This window comes from Phyllobates terribilis, unplaced genomic scaffold (genome assembly GCF_046119375.1).
Source record: "Phyllobates terribilis strain yellow unplaced genomic scaffold, ASM4611937v1 Scaffold_4__5_contigs__length_816908805, whole genome shotgun sequence".
Classification (NCBI taxonomy): Eukaryota; Metazoa; Chordata; class Amphibia; order Anura; family Dendrobatidae; genus Phyllobates; species Phyllobates terribilis.
The window spans coordinates 352,114,372-352,132,986 of record NW_027362764.1 but is presented as its reverse complement, the minus strand read 5'-3'; the positions used below and the strand labels follow the sequence as shown (position 1 = coordinate 352,132,986).

The following is an 18,615-nucleotide window of genomic DNA, read 5'->3' as shown; positions in this document are numbered from 1 at the left end:
GGGCAGATAGGGGGAGTACTCTGGGTAAAGCTAGGAGCTCATTGGGTGCTAGTCACCTGGGCTCACACATAGAGGGAGTATATAAGGTGGGCACCATCTTAGGACAGGGTCTTGCCTAGTAGTAGAGGAGCAGAGCAGAGGAGCTCAGCCAGGAGGGCTGACAGGGAGCTGTGGCTCCGGCTGGGCCCAGCTCCAGAGCCAAGCCTGCAGAGGAGAGAGGAGAAAGAAAGGCCCAGAGTGGAAGACCAGAGGGAACCCTAAGAACCCAGAATCAGACCAAAAAGGGTGAAGGGTTGGCGGAGACGGGTACCGGAACCCGAACTGGTGGAGGCCACTTATCCTCAGCCAGGAACCGGAGGTCGTGGTCAAGATTTGCCACGACCCTCACCAAATCCACCAGAAAGGCACACCAAGTATAGGGTCAGGGAACCCAGAGGAGGTTTGACCACCAAGAGACCCGAGGGAGCCGGCCAAAGGTGGATCCCTGGTGGGAACGGCCAGAGACAGAGAGAGAGAAGGGAGCTCAGGACCACGCTCCGGAACTGCCTGGGGGTTAGCCGAGTCCAGGACCTGGTGGACGCGGCACGGCTCGGGTGGTCACTCAAGGCCAGAGTGACTGAGAGAACACCTGTGAGTAAAAACCCTGAAACTGCATCTCCTGACTCTGACTCTTCTTACTGCACCCTCACAACCCCCATCATCTTCACCTGCTGCCCTGAGGCCATACCCCTCCCGTTGGGGGTTATACCACCACGCTGCACATCCTTATACACCTGGCATCAGTGGACTGTTCTGCAGCGGCGGCTTCAAAGCCGCACTCAACGGGTGGCGTAGTCGATCAAGTTAACATCTACTGCCATAGACTGCTACTTAGTTTGACACCCTGGGCACGGACCGGGTCACCGCCACAAGGACTACTACCCCTATCCAGATCCGGCTCCGGGTATCCCCTGAACCTGGCCCAGGGGGTGCGTCAACTTTGGCGTAGTCGGCAGGATTGCGTGCCTGAAAAAGACTGTTCAAACTTACCAGTGGTGAAGTTCCCCCGCCATCCGGCGCCATCTTCTGCCTTCTTCCCGCCATCCGTGGAGTTTTCCCGCCGTTGGACGCCATCTCGGATCGTTTCCCGCCATTTGCCCGCCATCTGCAGTCTTTTCCCGCCATCCACAGAGTTTCCCGCCATTGGGAGACGGTTCCCGCCATCTGAGAAGATTTCCCGCCCTGGCAGAGCGGACGCCATTATGGGCGTGCCAGAGGGTGGCAAGAGACTACCTCCCATCGTGGGCCTGGTCCCAGAAGAGCGCCAAAAGCAAAGACCGCCCCCACCAGCAGAGACTGCAATGATTGAGATGTCCATCAGCGTGGGGGGTCTGCCCCTGGAACTGACAATCACCAAGTTGCCCCAGGACCGCCCTCAATGGGGGCAGATACAGAACAAAACAGAGAAGATGGGTGCAGCCTGGAGGAGTCTGGAGAAGCCGTACCCGGAGATGGAGGGAGAGTCAGGCAGCACCGACCCTGTGGTCAGGAGCCTGTTGCAAGCGACCACCCCACTAGACCTGGTGGAGATCCTGGCACAGCTCCCCCGAGACCGGGAGCGTGCACAGACCGCGCTGGAGGGCCTCGCACGGAGGATGGCCCAGGTGCAGCGAGAAACGCTGACGGAGTGGAGCAGGGAGATGGCCCAGCAGGCTGGAACCCGCCAGCGGAGCACACCACCCGCAACAAGGAGCACGCCTGCCCCTGAAGAGGATGCAGAAGGGACGAAGGCCGGAGACGACGCCGCAGAGGGAGCTGAAGAGACGGAGGCAAGTAAAGGGGACGTCACTACCCCAAGTCAAGCCACCGTAAGCCTACCCCCGCTCCCCGTCGCAGAGCCCGAAATCCCACCGATCGTGCCCGTTGCCGCACCGCAACCGCTCCAGACTAGGCCTCAAGCAGGAGCCGCGGCCACGCCTCTTGTGACGTCACGCGCCTCAACCCTGAGCGCGGCCAAGCAGGAGACGCCACCGGCCTGGTCGCAGGGCCGAGTACCCCCGGGCGCCGCAGTACCAACAGCGCCCTCTACCGAGCCACCGGCCTGGTCGCAAAGTCAAGTACACCTGGGCGCCGCCGTCTTCACGGTGCCCTTCACCTTCAGGGTGCCCCAGGCCTGGTCGCAAGGCCTGGTGAACCCGGGCGCCGCTACCACCACTGCGCCCTCAACCTCCACAGTGCCGCACCTGGGTGAAGACTTGTTAGCTCAGCATATTTGCCCGGATGGGCAGCCCCTTGAGTGGCCACCGGAGTACTACCATCCCCGACTCCGGAAGGAAAGGCCCCTAGATGAGCCCCTGATCCCGGCTCCGGCGCCCACCAAGATCACCCCACTCTCGTTGGAGGAAGCACAGTTTGCGTGGGACCCCACTGGAGGAGACCTCATCGGGTTCACTCAAGAGACCCGGGCGGCTGCAGCTGAGCGTGCGGAGTGCTGCCGGCAGCAATTAGAGGTTTTCGACCGGGAGCGGCGAGAGAGGCGGATCCGCGAGGAGCGGCTGCAGGTCCAGAGTGCGGAGCAGAAAAGTCGGACCAGACGAGACCGCCGTGCGGCCCACGGTCCCCGCGCCACCGGGACTGTAATCAAGTTCCAACTGGAGCACGGTTGGGGCTTTATCAGGGATCACAAAACCCCCGGCGACGTCTTTGTCACCCGCAGGGATGTCGAGTCTCATCTGCCGGAGGGACACCGTGGTCGTGACCTTTACTTGGGTGACGAGGTCACTTTCACCCGGCATCAGTGTGCCAAAGGACCGTATGCCCTTCATGTACACCGGTTGACGGAGGAAGAGCTGCGGTATGAGGAGGATCAAGAGGACCCGGACGGGTTTGAAGATTACCCTCAGAAAGGAGCAGGAGGACGCCGTTACTGAAGTACGGTAAAGAGTACTGCATAAAGTTACCCGTTAGGGTACAAGGACTGCTGCTAATTAAAATATGGTCCCCGTTGGGACTAGTGTGAACTGTTTGTCTGTGTGTCCCCTATCCCTTAACAGGCTGAGGACTGTGAACAGCCATCCCTCATCCCCACTGGCCGAGGACTGAGAGCGGCCACCTCCCCTTGTATATAGTTGCACTTTCTAAGGCGCCCCCTACTGGTTTTATAGGAAACTGTTGTTCTTGAACTGACCGTTGCACTTCTACCTGGTCACAAGCGCACAGTGGCCAGTAACTCAAAGAACATTGTCATGAAGAGTTTTATATGAAAGAAAAAGTTTATCTTGTTTAAATCTGATAATGTATAATGTTTGATATGTTCTTGTATGTTTTGAAAAAAAATTGTATGTTTTTGGATATTTTATTCTTTTACAGCCCGAGGACGTGCTGTGATTTACCAGGGGGGAATGTAGCACCCTGAGGACTCGGCTGCTACAGGGGTATTGCACCTCACTCCAGAGGTGTGGTATTCCACTCCCGGGTAAGGATGGAGTGTGGGACTGAGCTCAGTAGGCTGCATGCACTACATACATCCCATTTCCGGGGGACAGAACTACGGTACTCCCACCAAGTATATGTGCAGGTACGACAGCGTCTGTCCCTGGCTGGAGTGGGAGGGGGGTGGAACATCCCAGTAGTGTAGGGGCAGATAGGGGGAGTACTCTGGGTAAAGCTAGGAGCTCATTGGGTGCTAGTCACCTGGGCTCACACATAGAGGGAGTATATAAGGTGGGCACCATCTTAGGACAGGGTCTTGTCTAGTAGTAGAGGAGCAGAGCAGAGGAGCTCAGCCAGGAGGGCTGACAGGGAGCTGTGGCTCCGGCTGGGCCCAGCTCCAGAGCCAAGCCTGCAGAGGAGAGAGGAGAAAGAAAGGCCCAGAGTGGAAGACCAGAGGGAACCCTAAGAACCCAGAATCAGACCAAAAAGGGTGAAGGGTTGGCGGAGACGGGTACCGGAACCCGAACTGGTGGAGGCCACTTATCCTCAGCCAGGAACCGGAGGTCGTGGTCAAGATTTGCCACGACCCTCACCAAATCCACCAGAAAGGCACACCAAGTATAGGGTCAGGGAACCCAGAGGAGGTTTGACCACCAAGAGACCCGAGGGAGCCGGCCAAAGGTGGATCCCTGGTGGGAACGGCCAGAGACAGAGAGAGAGAAGGGAGCTCAGGACCACGCTCCGGAACTGCCTGGGGGTTAGCCGAGTCCAGGACCTGGTGGACGCGGCACGGCTCGGGTGGTCACTCAAGGCCAGAGTGACTGAGAGAACACCCGTGAGTAAAAACCCTGAAACTGCATCTCCTGACTCTGACTCTTCTTACTGCACCATCACAACCCCCATCATCTTCACCTGCTGCCCTGAGGCCATACCCCTCCCGTTGGGGGTTATACCACCACGCTGCACATCCTTATACACCTGGCCTCAGTGGACTGTTCTGCAGCGGCGGCTTCAAAGCCGCACTCAACGGGTGGCGTAGTCGATCAAGTTAACATCTACTGCCATAGACTGCTACTTAGTTTGACACCCTGGGCATGGACCGGGTCACCGCCACAAGGACTACTACCCCTATCCAGATCCGGCTCCGGGTATCCCCTGAACCTGGCCCAGGGGGTGCGTCATATGCATAGAAAGGCCACGCATCAGTGGAGACATTATAACAATATCAATTGACTTTACATGGAAATATATAGCCCTTACATGTAATAGCTATAATAATGGATATTGAATACTACTTGTTTATGACATGTCACCCTTAAGAACACCATGGCCCTCTTGGGGCGGCCACGCGGCAGTTTGGAGAGCACATACCCCATCCCATTTTGATCACTGGCCATATTCTTTATATCCACCCATAGGTAAGTTAAAAAGGTCTGTTACTATATATATTTAGTAATACTATGGATATCATGTCCTCTTGTTCCTATGGGGTGGTGTATAGATATATACATGCACAGATTAGTAGAGTAGTGATTGTCTTTTCTTCGGTTGTTCTTTTGCCATTAAATAACTTGCATCCTGCATTTTCACCAGTTTTCCTGTCTGCAAGATATAGCTCTTAAAGGGGTTGTCTGGCACTTTAACCCCTTCAGGACCCAGCCTATTTTGACCCTAAAGACCTTGGTATTTTTGTCAATTCTGACCAGTGTCCCTTTACGAAGTAAAAACTCTGGAACACTTCAACGGATCCTAGCAATTCTGAGATTGTTTTTTCGTGACATATTGGGCTTCATGTTAGTATTAAATTTAGGTCGATAATATTTGCGTTTATTTGTGAAAAAATCAAAAATATGGGAAAAATTTTGAAAATTTTGCAATTTTCAAATTTTGAATTTTTATTCTGCTAAACTAGAGAGTGATGTGACACAAAATAGTTAATAAATAACATTTCCCACATGTCTACTTTACATCAGCACAATTTTGGAAAAAAAAAAATTTTTGGTAGGAAGTTAGAAGGGTTCAAAGTTCATCAGCAAATTTTCTTTTTTCCAGCAAAATTTGCAAAGCCATTTTTTTTAGTGACCACATCACATTTGAAGTCCCTTTGAGGGGTGTACATGACAGAAAACACCCAAAAGTGACACCATTCCAAAAACTGCACCCCTCAAGCTACTCAAAACTACATTCAAGAAGATTATTAACCCTTCAGGTGCATCACAGGAACTAAAGCCACATGGAAGAAAAAAATGAACATTTTTATTTTTCTAACAAAAATTTTCTTTTAGCCTAAATTTTTTAATATTCACATGGGTAACAGGATAAAATGCATCCTAAAATTTGTTGGTCAATTTCTCCTGAGTACACTGATACCTCATATGTGGTCATAAACCACTGTTTGGGCACAAGGCAGGGCTCAGAAGGGAAGGAGCGCCATTTTACTTTTTGAATGGAAAATTAGCTCCAAAAGTCAAATTGCGCTCCTTCTCTTCTGAGCCCTGCCATGCGCCCAAACAGTGGTTTATGACCACATATGAGGTATCAGTGTACTCAGGAGAAATTTACCAACACATTTTAGGATGCATTTTATCCTGTTACCCATGTGAAAATTAAAAAATTTAGGCTAAAAGAAAATTTTTGTGAAAAAAAAAGTACTTTTTTGTTTTCACAGATCATTTTGTGAAGCACCTGGGGGTTCCAAGTGCTCACTATGCATCTAGATAGGTGCCTTGGGGGGTCTAGTTTCCAAAATGGGGTCACTTGTGGGGGAGCTCCACTTTTTAGGCACATTAGGGGCTCTCCAAATGCAACATGGTGTCCGCTAACAATTTGAGCCGATTTTCCATTCAATTTGTTTGCGGACACCATGTCCCGTTTGGAGAGCCGCTGTGTGCCCAAACATTGGAGCTCACCTACAAGTGACCCCATTTTGGAAACTATACCCCAAAATGGCACCTATCTAGATGCATAGTGAGCACTTGGAACCCCCAGATCCTTCACAAATTAATCCGTAAAAATCAAAAAAGTGTTTTTTTTCCCACTTTTTCATTTTTATGAATCAATTTGTGAAGCACCTGGGGGTTCCAAGTGCTCACTATGCATCTAGATAGGTGCCTTGGGGGGTCTAGTTTCCAAAATGGGGTCACTTGTGGGGGAGCTCCAATGTTTGGGCACACAGCGGCTCTCCAAAAGCAACATGGTGTCCGCTAACAAATTGTCGACTCAAATTGTTAGAAGACACCATGTTGCGTTTGGAGAGCCGCTGTGTGCCCAAACATTGGAGCTCCACCACAAGTGACCCCATTTTGGAAACTAGACCCCCCAAGGCACTTACCTAGATGCATAGTGAGCACTTGAAACCCCCAGGTCCTTCACAAATTAATCCGTAAAAATAAAAAAGTGTTTTTTTTTCCACTTTTTCATTTTTATGAATCAATTTGTGAAGCACCTGGGGGTTCCAAGTGCTCACTATGCATCTAGATAGGTGCCTTGGGGGGTCTAGTTTCCAAAATGGGGTCACTTGTGGGGGAGCTCCAATGTTTGGGCACACAGCGGCTCTCCAAATGCAACATGGTGTCCGCTAACAAATTGTCGGCTCAAATTGTTAGAAGACACCATGTTGCGTTTGGAGAGCCGCTGTGTGCCCAAACATTGGAGCTCCCCCACAAGTGACCCCATTTTGGAAACTAGACCCCCCAAGGCACCTATCTAGATGCATAGTGAGCACTTGGGACCCCCAGGTCCTTAGGAAATTAATCCGTAAAAATAAAAAAGTTTTTTTTTTTTCACTTTTTCATTTTTATCAATCAATTTGTGAAGCACCTGGGGGTTCCAAGTGCTCACTATGCATCTATATAGGTGCCTTGAGGGGTCTAGTTTCCAAAATGGGGTCACTTGTTGGTGAGCTCCAATGTTTGGGCACACAGGGACTCTCCAAACGCAAAGGGTTCCAATTTGTTAGTGGACACCATTGTGTAGTGCATGTCAGGTTGGTGTGCGGTGTGGTATATTGTAGTGCATACACCACACACACACACACACAACACACAATCTCATACACTACAACACACACACACCAACCTGACATAGCCTCCTCAGCTGAGTACGCCCTAGACTGGGATGAGCGGGACGGGCGGGACATTTTGTGTGCTTTGTGCGTGTAACCTTCTGCAGTCACGTGTGGGGGCGGTCAGGCGTAGGGGCCGGTCAGGCGTAGGGGGCGGTCAGGACTAGGGGGCGGTCAGGACTAGGGGGCGGTCAGGACTAGGGGGCGGTCAGGACTAGGGGGCGGTCAGGACTAGGGGGCGGTCAGGACTAGGGGGCGGTCAGGCGTAGGGGCGGTCAGGCGTAGGGGCGGTCAGGCGTAGGGGGCGGTCAGGCGTAGGGGGCGGTCAGGCGTAGGGGGCGGTCAGACGTAGGGGGCGGTCAGACGTAGGGGGCGGTCAGATGTAGGAGGGGGATGAGGAGATGGAGGAGCCAGAAGCAGCAGCAAGGGGGGTGATCACTGGGGCAGGAGCCGGCAGCAGCAAGGGGGGGTAGGAGGCCGGCAGCATCGGGGGGTGATTACTGGGGCAGAAAGGGGAGCAGGAGCTGGCAGGAGCAGGGGGCTGATTACTGGGTTTTCGGGGGGGGTGAACACTGGGAACAGGGGGGGGGATGAACACTGGGAACAGGGGGGGTGAACACTGGGAACAGGGGGGGTGAACACTGGGGGAGGGGGTGATTATTGGGAGGTGGGGGGTGATATCACTGGGACTGGGGGATGGTGGGTTTGATCACAGGAGCAGGGCATTTACACTGAGCCTGCTGCTGCTGTGATCACAGTCCACCGGCTGTCAGAAGGAGAGCAGCAGCCGGTGGATGAAGACGTGGGAGAGGGAGCGGAGGTCGGGGTGCAGGTATGAAAGTGGAGGGGGGGTGGAGAGGGGGGCGGGGGGGTCACGGGGGGGTGGAGGGTGGGGTCGGGGGGAGTGGCGGCAATACTTACCGCTTATCAGCGGTGGCGGCGGCAGACGCGATCCACAGGGTCCACAGCAGGGGGTCCGCAGCAGGGGGTCCGCAGCAGGGGGTCCGCAGCAGGGGGTCCGCAGCAGACGATCTAGGGTTGGGAAGGTGCTGGGAGGTTTCAGTCATCCCTCCATATCTGATTGGGGCTAGTATCCATGTGACGCTAGCCCCCCAATCAGATCTGGGGGGAGGGGGGGAACAGAGGTGACACTCCCCCCAGCCAATGGCTGATGCTGTAAGCATCAGGCAATGCCCAGATTTAAATATTACACCAATTTTCATTGGTGAAATATTTAATTCATACCGATTGGCAGTTTCACTAAAAGTGAAAATGAAACAGCCAATCGGAGGGGTCCCAGGCACGGGGGGGTTAATCCACCCCCCGCGTGGTCGACTTCAGGATGTCCAGTTGCAGTAGCAACTGTGACACCTGAGCGACCCCGCTCGCAGGCGCTGCAGGGGCTCTTTCCCTCCATGTCACAGACGCTGTGACATGGGTCAGGAACGAACTGTTTTCCATGTCACAAACGGTGTGACACGGGTCGGGAAGGGGTTAATACCCGTGCCAATCAGCTGTTCTCCATGCCAGCAGTGGGTGATGTGCTTAGTTGCAAACAGCATAGTTCCATCAACTGTATAGTGGCAGGAGTGGGGTTCTGCAGATCCACGCCTATTCATTTGAATAGTGTCAGATGTTCACTATCCATCCACAGACACTATACTGTTGATGGAGCTATGGAGGTCCGCAAATGATCAAATGTGGCCGTTACTGACACCAGGAACTGATGATTGGCGGGGGTGCCAGTTTTCAAACCCCCATCGATCTAGTATTCATGACCTATCCAAAGGATAGGTCATCCATGTTAAAATACAGGACAACCCCTTTAATTTGCATTCCCTCTGAGCTGGTGGGAGAAGACTAGCTGCTATGATCTCTGCCATACACAGAAGAGCACACACTCTTCATTCATTCAAGCAATAATGATCAGTCTATATATGATTCCACCAGCACTGGAGTGAGGTATAAGACTTGTTAGAGAGCTCATCAGGATTTTTTCTTTCTCTCCATTTAATTAGTTCCTCATTCTGCTCCTCTCTCCTTCTCCCCTTTCCTCACTCCATAGAGTATAATGGGTTGTGTCACATGACACAATAGTGAGGTAGCAGTCATCTTGTCTAGTCAACATAGAGTTGAGCCGTTTTTTTTTCAAACAGGATGGTGAGTTAAGGAAGCAGGTGGAGAGGAAAACATGTCTTATAAGTGAAGGAAGAAGGCAGATTTCTACAAGGTTTATTATACTGTATTCACCTGTATTATTTATTTCTACAAAGTTTCTTGGAAGTACAGTTCCCACTTAAAGAAGCACTCCCATCAAAATGTTTATCCTCTTAATATATCGCAATCATCATATTATTTAGCAATCTGTACTTACAAGTGCTCAATATAACGTTATAACCAGCTAATTTTTCTCTTTATTTCTCTGTAATTTTAGGCTGGGAAGGGACCAATAACCAGGGACTTTCCAAGCCTAAAAATATAAGCCTGTAGCTGTCTGCTTTATCTTAGATGGTTATCAAAAATAATGGGAACCCAAAGTGATATCTTAATTTATTTATCTATTAAATCCAGGCTAAAACACCTGCGTAAATGCACTTACAACGCACGTGCTTTTTTTTTTAACTGCGGACTTACTACATCTAATGCAAGTCTATGGGAAAATTCCGTACACAAGATTGAGCATTCTGCAGAAGAAATCACCGCAAGTGAGTTTATGCAGCGTAAAAAAGAAGAACAGTGGGTATGGGATTTTTATTAATCCGATCAGCTGTGCTTGTATTACACAATGCAGCGCTTTGGAAGTAGCAAAAATACCCTGGGCCCAGAACGCTAGCATTATAGATCATGCAAAAAGCCAAGAAAAAAAGACACAAATTGAGCTGGAGTTTGAGTTGGTATACACGCGGCGTATAAACGCATGTTCACATTAGCCATTAAACAGACAAAACCTACAAGAAACAAAATGAGCATAAACAATATCATAGGGTACTTACTAACACTGTCTTTGATCAAAAAAATTATTAAAGCAATACCACCAGCAGCAAGGTGACCCTATTTGGGACGGTCCTACACCGAGTAATATAACACTGTCAAAGGACTGGGTTGCGATCTCTGGGCACCTCAACCTTGTAACCCAGTCCTTTGTTTGCCCTTATTCACACAGGTCACTTCTGATACATGGTAAGGTTTTAATGTTAGACAGTGTAGGAGTGTTCTGAATAGGGTCACCTTGTCGCTGGTGGAATGGCTTTTATACTATTTTTATTTAAAACAGTGTTACTAAGAACCCTATGTTATTTAAATGCACCTTTGCTTTTTATTTATTTAGTTACAGGAGGGTTTATGCTCATTTTGTTTCTAGTAGGTTTTGTCTGTTTAATGGCTCATATGAACATGTGTTTATATGTTGCATGTATACCAACTCAAACTCCAGCTGTGTTTCTTCTTGGATTTTTGCATTTAGTACAAGTGAGGGCGTGGCCGCTCCTCCTTCTCTCCTTCTTGAGCAGGACATTATGTTATTTAAATGTACTTTTGCTTTTTATTTATTTAGTTACAGCAGAATGTATGCCCATTTTGTTTCTTGTCCATTACAGATCATGGGAATGCAGCCTTAGACAACCAATAAACATGCAAGGATTACCTGCCATACATGGTAATGCCATAGTCATGTTGGCTACAGCGTTACTATGATTGGCCGGCCTCATCACGTCATCAGGTCTTAAATAAGACCCGTTGATGCGATGCTCGGCACACTCTCCTGGAAGCAGTTCAGGGAGAGTTAATCTAGGAGGGAGAGCTTAGATCAGAGCAGGCATATAGGCAGTGTTTAATTGTGATTGCAGCACTAATATATCGCTGCTGCATCATTAAAACAAGTAATTTTCGGGGCTACATACAGTGCAGACCAAAAGTTTGGACACACCTTCTCATTTAAAGATTTTTCTGTATTTTCATGAGTATGAAAATTGTACATTCACACTGAAGGCAGTCTGAGGTAGTCACCGGAAATGATTTTCACTTCACAGGTGTGCCCTGTCAGGTTTAATAAGTGGGATTTCTTGCCTTATAAATGGGGTTGGGACCATCAGTTGTGTTGTGAAGAAGTCAGGTGGATACACAGCTGATAGTCCTACTGAATAGACTGTTAGATTTTGTATTATGGCAAGAAAAAAGCAGCTAAGTAAAGAAAAATGAGTGGCCATCATTACTTTAAGAAATGAAGGTCAGTCAGTCCAAAAACAGTCCGAAAAATTGGGCAAACTTTGAAAGTGTCCCCAAGTGCAGTTGCAAAAACCATCAAGCGCTACAAAGAAACTGGCTCACATGAAGACCGCCCCAGGAAAGGAAGACCAAGAGTCACCTCTGCTTCTGAGGATAAGTTTATCCGAGTCAACAGTCTCAGAAATCGCAGGTTAACAGCCGCTCAGATTAGAGACCAGGTCAATGCCACACAGAGTTATAGCAGCAGACACATCTCTACAACAACTGTTAAGAGGAGACTTTGTGCAGCAGGCCTTCATGGTAAAATAGCTGTTAGGAAACCACTGCTAAGGACAGGCAACAAGCAGTAGAGAATTGTTTGGGCTAAAGAACACAAGGAATGGACATTAGACCAGTGGAAATCTGTGCTTTGGTCTAATGAGTCCAAATTTGAGATCTTTGGTTCCAACCATCATGTCTTTGTGTGACTCAGAAAAGGTGAACGGATGAACTCTACATGCCTGGTTCCCACCGTGAAGCATGGAGGAGGAGGTGTGATGGTGTGGGGGTGCTTTGCTGGTGACACTGTTGGGGATTTATTCAAAATTGAAGGCATACTGAACCAGCATGGCTACCACAGCATCTTGCAGCGGCATGCTATTCCATCCGGTTTGCGTTTAGTTGGACCATAATTTATTTTTCAACAGGACAATGACCCCAAACACAGCTCCAGGCTGTGTAAGGGCTATTTGACCAAGAGGGAGAGTGATGGGGTGCTACACCAGATGACCTGGCCTCCACAGTCACCAGACCTGAACCCAATCAAAATGGTTTGGAGTGAGCTGGACCGCAGAGTGAAGGCAAAAGGGCCAACAAGTGATAAGCATCTCTGGGAACTCCTTCAAGATTGTTGGAAAACCATTTCCGGTGACTACCTCTTGAAGCTCATCAAGAGAATGCCAAGAGTGTGCAAAGCAGTCATCAAAGCAAAAGGTGGCTACTTTGTAAGAACCTAGAATATAAGACATATTTTCAGTTATTTCACACTTTTTTGTTAAGTATATAATTCCACATGTGTTAATTCATAGTTTTGATGCCTTCTGTGTGAATGTACAATTTTCATAGTCATGAAAATACAGAAAAATCTTTAATTGAGAAGGTATGTCTAAACTTTTGGTCTGTACGGTACATGCTCCATCATATCAACAGGGTCATCATGTGGCCATCGCTCCAATTTTTTGAGGGTCATTATGCGGTCCTCACTCTTAATTTTTAGAGGGTAAAATGGTGACCGTCGCTCATAATTTTTAGAGAGTCATAAGTTGGCCATCGCTCTTAATTTTTAGAGGGTCATCATGTGACCCTCGCTCTTAATTATTTTAGGGTGTGTATGATGCCCTCCTTAACAATTTTTACAGGATGTGTATGAGGCCTACCTACAGGGCCGGCGTCAGCACCCGGCGCACCCAGGCAAGTGCCGGGGCCCTGAGCAGGCAGAGGGGCCCACTGGCGGTTGCGCACCCTGCTGGGCTATGGGCGGAGGAGAGCGGTGTGAGCGCTCGCCCTTCTCCCCCGCTTGCTCAGGGCCCCGGCAGCCGGATACTTACCTCTCCCGGTGCCTCCGCAGATCCGCTGTCTTCCTGCTCTGCGCTCCCTGTGACGTCTCAGGTCAGAGGGTTCGGTGACGTCTTTCCACCGTGCACTCCCCTGAGCCGTCACAGGGAGCGCAGAGCGGGAAGATACCGGCGATGCTGGAGTCCGGACCCAAGCAGCTGCAGCAGGTGAGGAGGAGGGAGGTGAGTATTTGATTTTTTTTTTTTATGTATGGAGGCATGGGGCATAATATGGGGTGTGACAGCCTGCATGGGGCATTATATGGGAGGGTGACATCCTGCATGGGGCATTATAAAGGGGGTGGGTGAGACATCCTGCATGGGGCCTTATAAAGAGAGGGGGTGACATCCTGCATGGGGCATTATAAAGAGAGGGGGGGTGACATCCTGCATGGGGCATTATAGAGAGAGGGGGTGACATCCAAAATGGGGCATTATAAAGAGAGGGCGGGGGTGACATCCTGCATGGGGCATTATAGAGAGAGCGGGTGACAGCCTGCATAGGGCCTTATAAAGAGGGGGGGTACATCCTGCATGGGGCATTATAAAGAGAGGGGGGGTGACATCCTGCATGGGGCATTATAAAGAGAGGGGGGGTGACATCCTGCATGGGGCATTATAAACATAGGGGGTGACATCCTGCATGGGGCATTATAAAGAGAGGTTGGTGACATCCTGCATGGGGCCTTATAAAGAGGGGGGTACATCCTGCATGGGGCATTATAAAGAGGAGGGGTGACAGCCTGCATAGGGCATTATAAGCGGGGGAACAGCCTGCATGGGGCATTATAAGGGGGGGGGATAGCCTGCATAGTGCTTTATGTGGGGGGAACAGCCTGCATGGAGCATTATAAGGGGGGGGGCAGCCTGTATGGGGCATTATGTGGGGGGTAACAGCCTGCATGGAGCATTATAAGGGGGGGTCAGCCTGTATGGGAATTATGTGGGGGGTAACAGCCTGCATGGAGCATTATGTGAGGGCCAGTATCCTGTATGGAGCGTTATAAGTGGACCAGTATCCTGTATGGAGCGTTATATGGGGACCAGTATCCTTTATGGAGCATTATATGCGGGCCAGTATTCCGTATGGAGCCTTATATGGGGGCCAGTATTCCGTATGGAGCCTTATATGGGGGCCAGTATTCCGTATGGAGCCTTATATGGGGGCCAGTATTCCGTATGGAGCCTTATATGGGGGCCAGTATTCAGTATGGAGCCTTATATGGGGGCCAGTATTCCATATGGAGCCTTATATGGGGGCCAGTATTGCGTATGGAGCCTTATATGGGGGCCAGTATTCCGTATGGAGCCTTATATGGGGGCCAGTATTCCGTATGGAGCCTTATATGGGGGCCAGTATTCCGTATGGGGCCTTATATGGGGGCCAGTATTCCGTATTAGGCCTTATATGGGGGCCAATATTCCGTATGGGGCCTTATATGGGGGCCAGTATTCCGTATGGGGCATTATATGGGGGCCAGTATTCTGTGTGGAGTGATTCGCCGGTTTCTGAGCTATCGTGGAATTTACAATAGATATCACTCATGTAATGTAAGAAGTGAAATCTTTGCATTGTACTATATATATATATTTCTCTGCGGTATCTGTGCATCATGAATCGTGGTATGTATTAAAGGGGCCCATTGAGACTCTTTCGCCCGGGGCCCAGAAAAACCTGGAGCCAGCCCTGCCTACCTATACAACTGTCATATACAGGTGCATCTCAAAAAAATTAGAATATCATCAAAAAGTTAATTTGTTTCAGTTCTTCAATACAAAAAGTGAAACTCATATATTATATAGAGTCATTACAAACAGAGTGATCTATTTCAAGTGTTTATTTCTGTTAATATTGATGATTATTGTTACGGGTCCAGGTGGTGGAACCTCTGTGCTGTGATGCAAGGAGGGACCAGAGGGGCATGACTAAGTGCCTACCTGGACCGACCCTGGCTACACAGCGGCTTAATCGACTCCGTGAACCAAGGAGGGACTGGGAAGGTGGACCAGGTGCCACTCCGGGATCGACCTCGTGTGAGAACTGGCGACTCCCACGGGACTGAAGGCCGAAGCTGACAAGGACGGCAGATGAGCGCGACTGATAAGCAGACAGGCAATGCAGGTAGGCAGGCAGGCTTGGTTGGCAGACTGGCAGGTGGGCACGGCTGGTAGATAAACTGGCCGGCATGGCTGATAGATAAACTGGCGGGCACGGCTGGGACCTGAGGGCTGGAGAGAGTGTAAGCACACAAACAACTTTGCACAGGCACCTCCATTTTGAAGGAGATGCTTTAAATAGGGGCAGTCCTCTGACCATTGGCCGGGGACTTTTTAGGATGGCGCGCACAGCCCCTTTAAGAGAGAGGGAGTATTTATGCATATACATTTATATTATTGCTACTCGATTATACTATTTTCCTTTTTTTTCTTTGGTCACTTCTGACCATATATGGATATGGGGTGGGCAGTGCTCATGTCTTCATTGCTTGCTGCGGTGTCCTTACTGGCCGTATCAATATGGGCTCTGTGACGCGTGATCACGTGGGTTCCCATGTGCTCGCGAAGTCACGGATCACATGACGCAGTTGCCATGGATGCGGCGGTGAAGCGCTGATTGCCATGCGTCATGCCACACCCTCTTCATATTCATTGGTAGGAAGCTCACACACCTCCTTTTCTATTGGTTCATGGGGCTTTTTAAACCCTTCCCACCCTCATTTTCGCCACCCCCTGACGAAGGCAGCCACGTCGAAACACGCATCGGGGCAAGCACTATTGAGGAGCGCGTTCTCATCCACTGTGGCTGTAAGTACTTCATAGAACACACATTATACTTGCTATGCTGCCCTTTGGAATCTGTTTCACTTATGTTAGCTTGTACGTTTGCACTGAAGGTTTCAAGGCAGTAACAACCTGCTGTCCTGTGCAGAAGCTATTTATATTACAATTTCTACTTGGAAGGCGGCGTGATTGATTACATACATAATAGTTTTTCCTGACTTACCTCTTAAGCATTTGCACTCTACTAAAATGCTTTAGTGCATCTATACCGAGCAGTCTCCTTTTCTGGCAGCTTGATTTTGAATTAGATCTATTTGTTATTTGCTCCTCATTGGAGCTCCTCGAATGTTTTATCATCGTTTGTTTCTGAATCTGTGATTTATATTGTCTATTTAACCTTATCAATAAAATTTTGTAATTTTACTATTAATTGGGACTTTGATTCAAAGTTTTTTGCTCTCTTGGTTTTTTCGTGTATAAATTAAACAGGATGTGTCTGACCATGTAACACACCACTTGCCCAGATAATGTAGTAAAATGTTAGCGTTACATACTAGTGACTACTGGTGGGTGTAGTTTTATTTCTCCCTCTACTATGTCTTCTATTGTAGTCAAAGGCGAAAGGAAAATACGGTGAGCGATGGCCTGGCTATTAAGGGGTGGAGGAGGCGTTTTTCTTTTCTCGCTTCAATTTTTGTCTTATACTCAAGTCATTATACAGGAAAGAATGTTTCCTAACATTTTTTTCCTGTAAAATCCATTTTATCTTCAGTTTTGTAAGTTTGATTGTCAGTCCGTAAAAGTGGAGTACTACTCTGACAACATTGTTCCCTGCAGCAACCTGGGAGTCAGAGATGTGTCCAGGCGTCTTACCCATGCTGTTCCCATTCCATTTAACCTCGGTTTCCATTCATTGTAGCAATTTTCCTGCCTCCCCTGCCCTCCTATTAGGGTTTTCCTTAAAAATGCTCAACTATCCCATTGACTTCCATTATACTCGGTACTTGAGTCAAGCCCGACAAAGCGTCCGACTTGATCGATCATCACAATAATAGTCCATATTCTTTTAACACTATCCACCAATTTAAAAACTCCTGGAAAAATGTAATAAAACTAAACAAAAAATATATATTACTGAGTGATATGAAAGACTTAGTTAAGATGTACTTACATAGCTTGGATCCCAAGTAATGTATAAAAGTTCCTGAGAAACTTTCACCACAAAATAGAAAAAGAATATCACAAGCATAATCAAAGGACTGATAACTCTCCAAGTGGCTTGCCAAAAGAAATTTGGTTTATGACCAATCATGAATTCAATATCTCTGTTAAATCTAAAAATATAAAGGAGTATAGTTATTAGTTTATTGCATTATGTCATGTACAGTATGCAATTTCTATGTGTGTGTTTTTCAAGGTACATTTTATTAAAAAGTTGCACAGGAAATGGTGGAATTACAGAAAGATACATCATAAGCTATACAGCTTGTATGACCAGGAAGGGTATATGGTACAGAATATGTAAATGAAAATAAAAAAAATCAAACTAAATTTTAAAACCAAATCTACATGCGTTGTTCGCTTTATTTGTTAAGAGATTTTAATTCCTAGATATGCTATGTGCTTATGTTAAATTTTAACAAACACTGCTACAGAAGGCCGATTAAGTTCTATAATTAATAAAACAGGGAATAAGAAAGATATAACCTAGGATAAAAACATATTGTGTAGGCACTCTACATTAATAATTATTGTATTTTTGCAGACCCTAAAACGAACCCCAAATTTTTGGTAGGAAAATATTTTTTGTAATCAAATGATGGTGGTCTTATAGTCCTCTTTTACGGTAGCTTACCAGGGGGGCAGCTGAGGTACAGCAGGGTCCCAGGAGGCAGGGTCACTGCTGCAGGAAGCTGGCTGCAGCAGCGGTGGCAGAAGTGGGGCGATGCTGAGGGTCTGTTAAATGGTTAATTATGGAAATTCATTTGGAATGTTAATCGATAATCATTTTTCTGAGTTCTATGCCTCAGCCATTGTGTCTAGTTGACATGCGCTATTTGTGTGTGTATTTTTAGTTCACTACCATATGTAGAACAGGTGTGCCATACGACTGACTATAAAAGCCCATGGTACAGAAAGGGGGGGCTCTCTTGCTCTTCCCACCCCACAAGAAGAATCTTCATGCTGAGAAGCAAATGACATGTAGGCCTGGACACATGCTGGACAAAGACATGATTTACCAGCCAGGATCCAAAGAAAGATGGGTGAATCTCAACAATTAAGCTAATTATGGACAAATGGACAATTACTTTATAACTAATTATTGTATGTACCTGCTGCAATCTGATTCTTTTTAATGGACAATCCAAGAATAAATCGATACATTTTTTTATAAGAATATTGTGATATTGATACTTTGCAAAGTCCTCGGTAGAGAAAAATAATACAGAAAAGAGTATTATTTTACAATGGTGAGCCAGCCAGTCCTGTTTTTCGTTTTTTTAATTAAGTAAGTGAATTTCTTCCGTGAACACGGGGGGAAGT

At 48.1% G+C, this 18,615-nt stretch overlaps 1 protein-coding gene across 2 annotated transcripts in view; it reads right to left on the bottom strand.

Moving 5' to 3' along the window:
• Nucleotides 1-18,615, bottom strand: part of SLC6A19 (solute carrier family 6 member 19) — a 291,943-nt gene that overhangs the window by 4,515 nt on the left and 268,813 nt on the right. The window contains exon 11 of one of the 2 annotated variants that reach the window (XM_073678407.1): nt 17,243-17,405. The exons of the other annotated variant lie outside the window; for it this stretch is intronic. Coding sequence (XP_073534508.1) covers nt 17,243-17,405 — 163 coding nt within the window. The remainder of the gene's footprint in view (nt 1-17,242; nt 17,406-18,615) is intronic. 2 annotated transcript variants of the gene reach the window in all.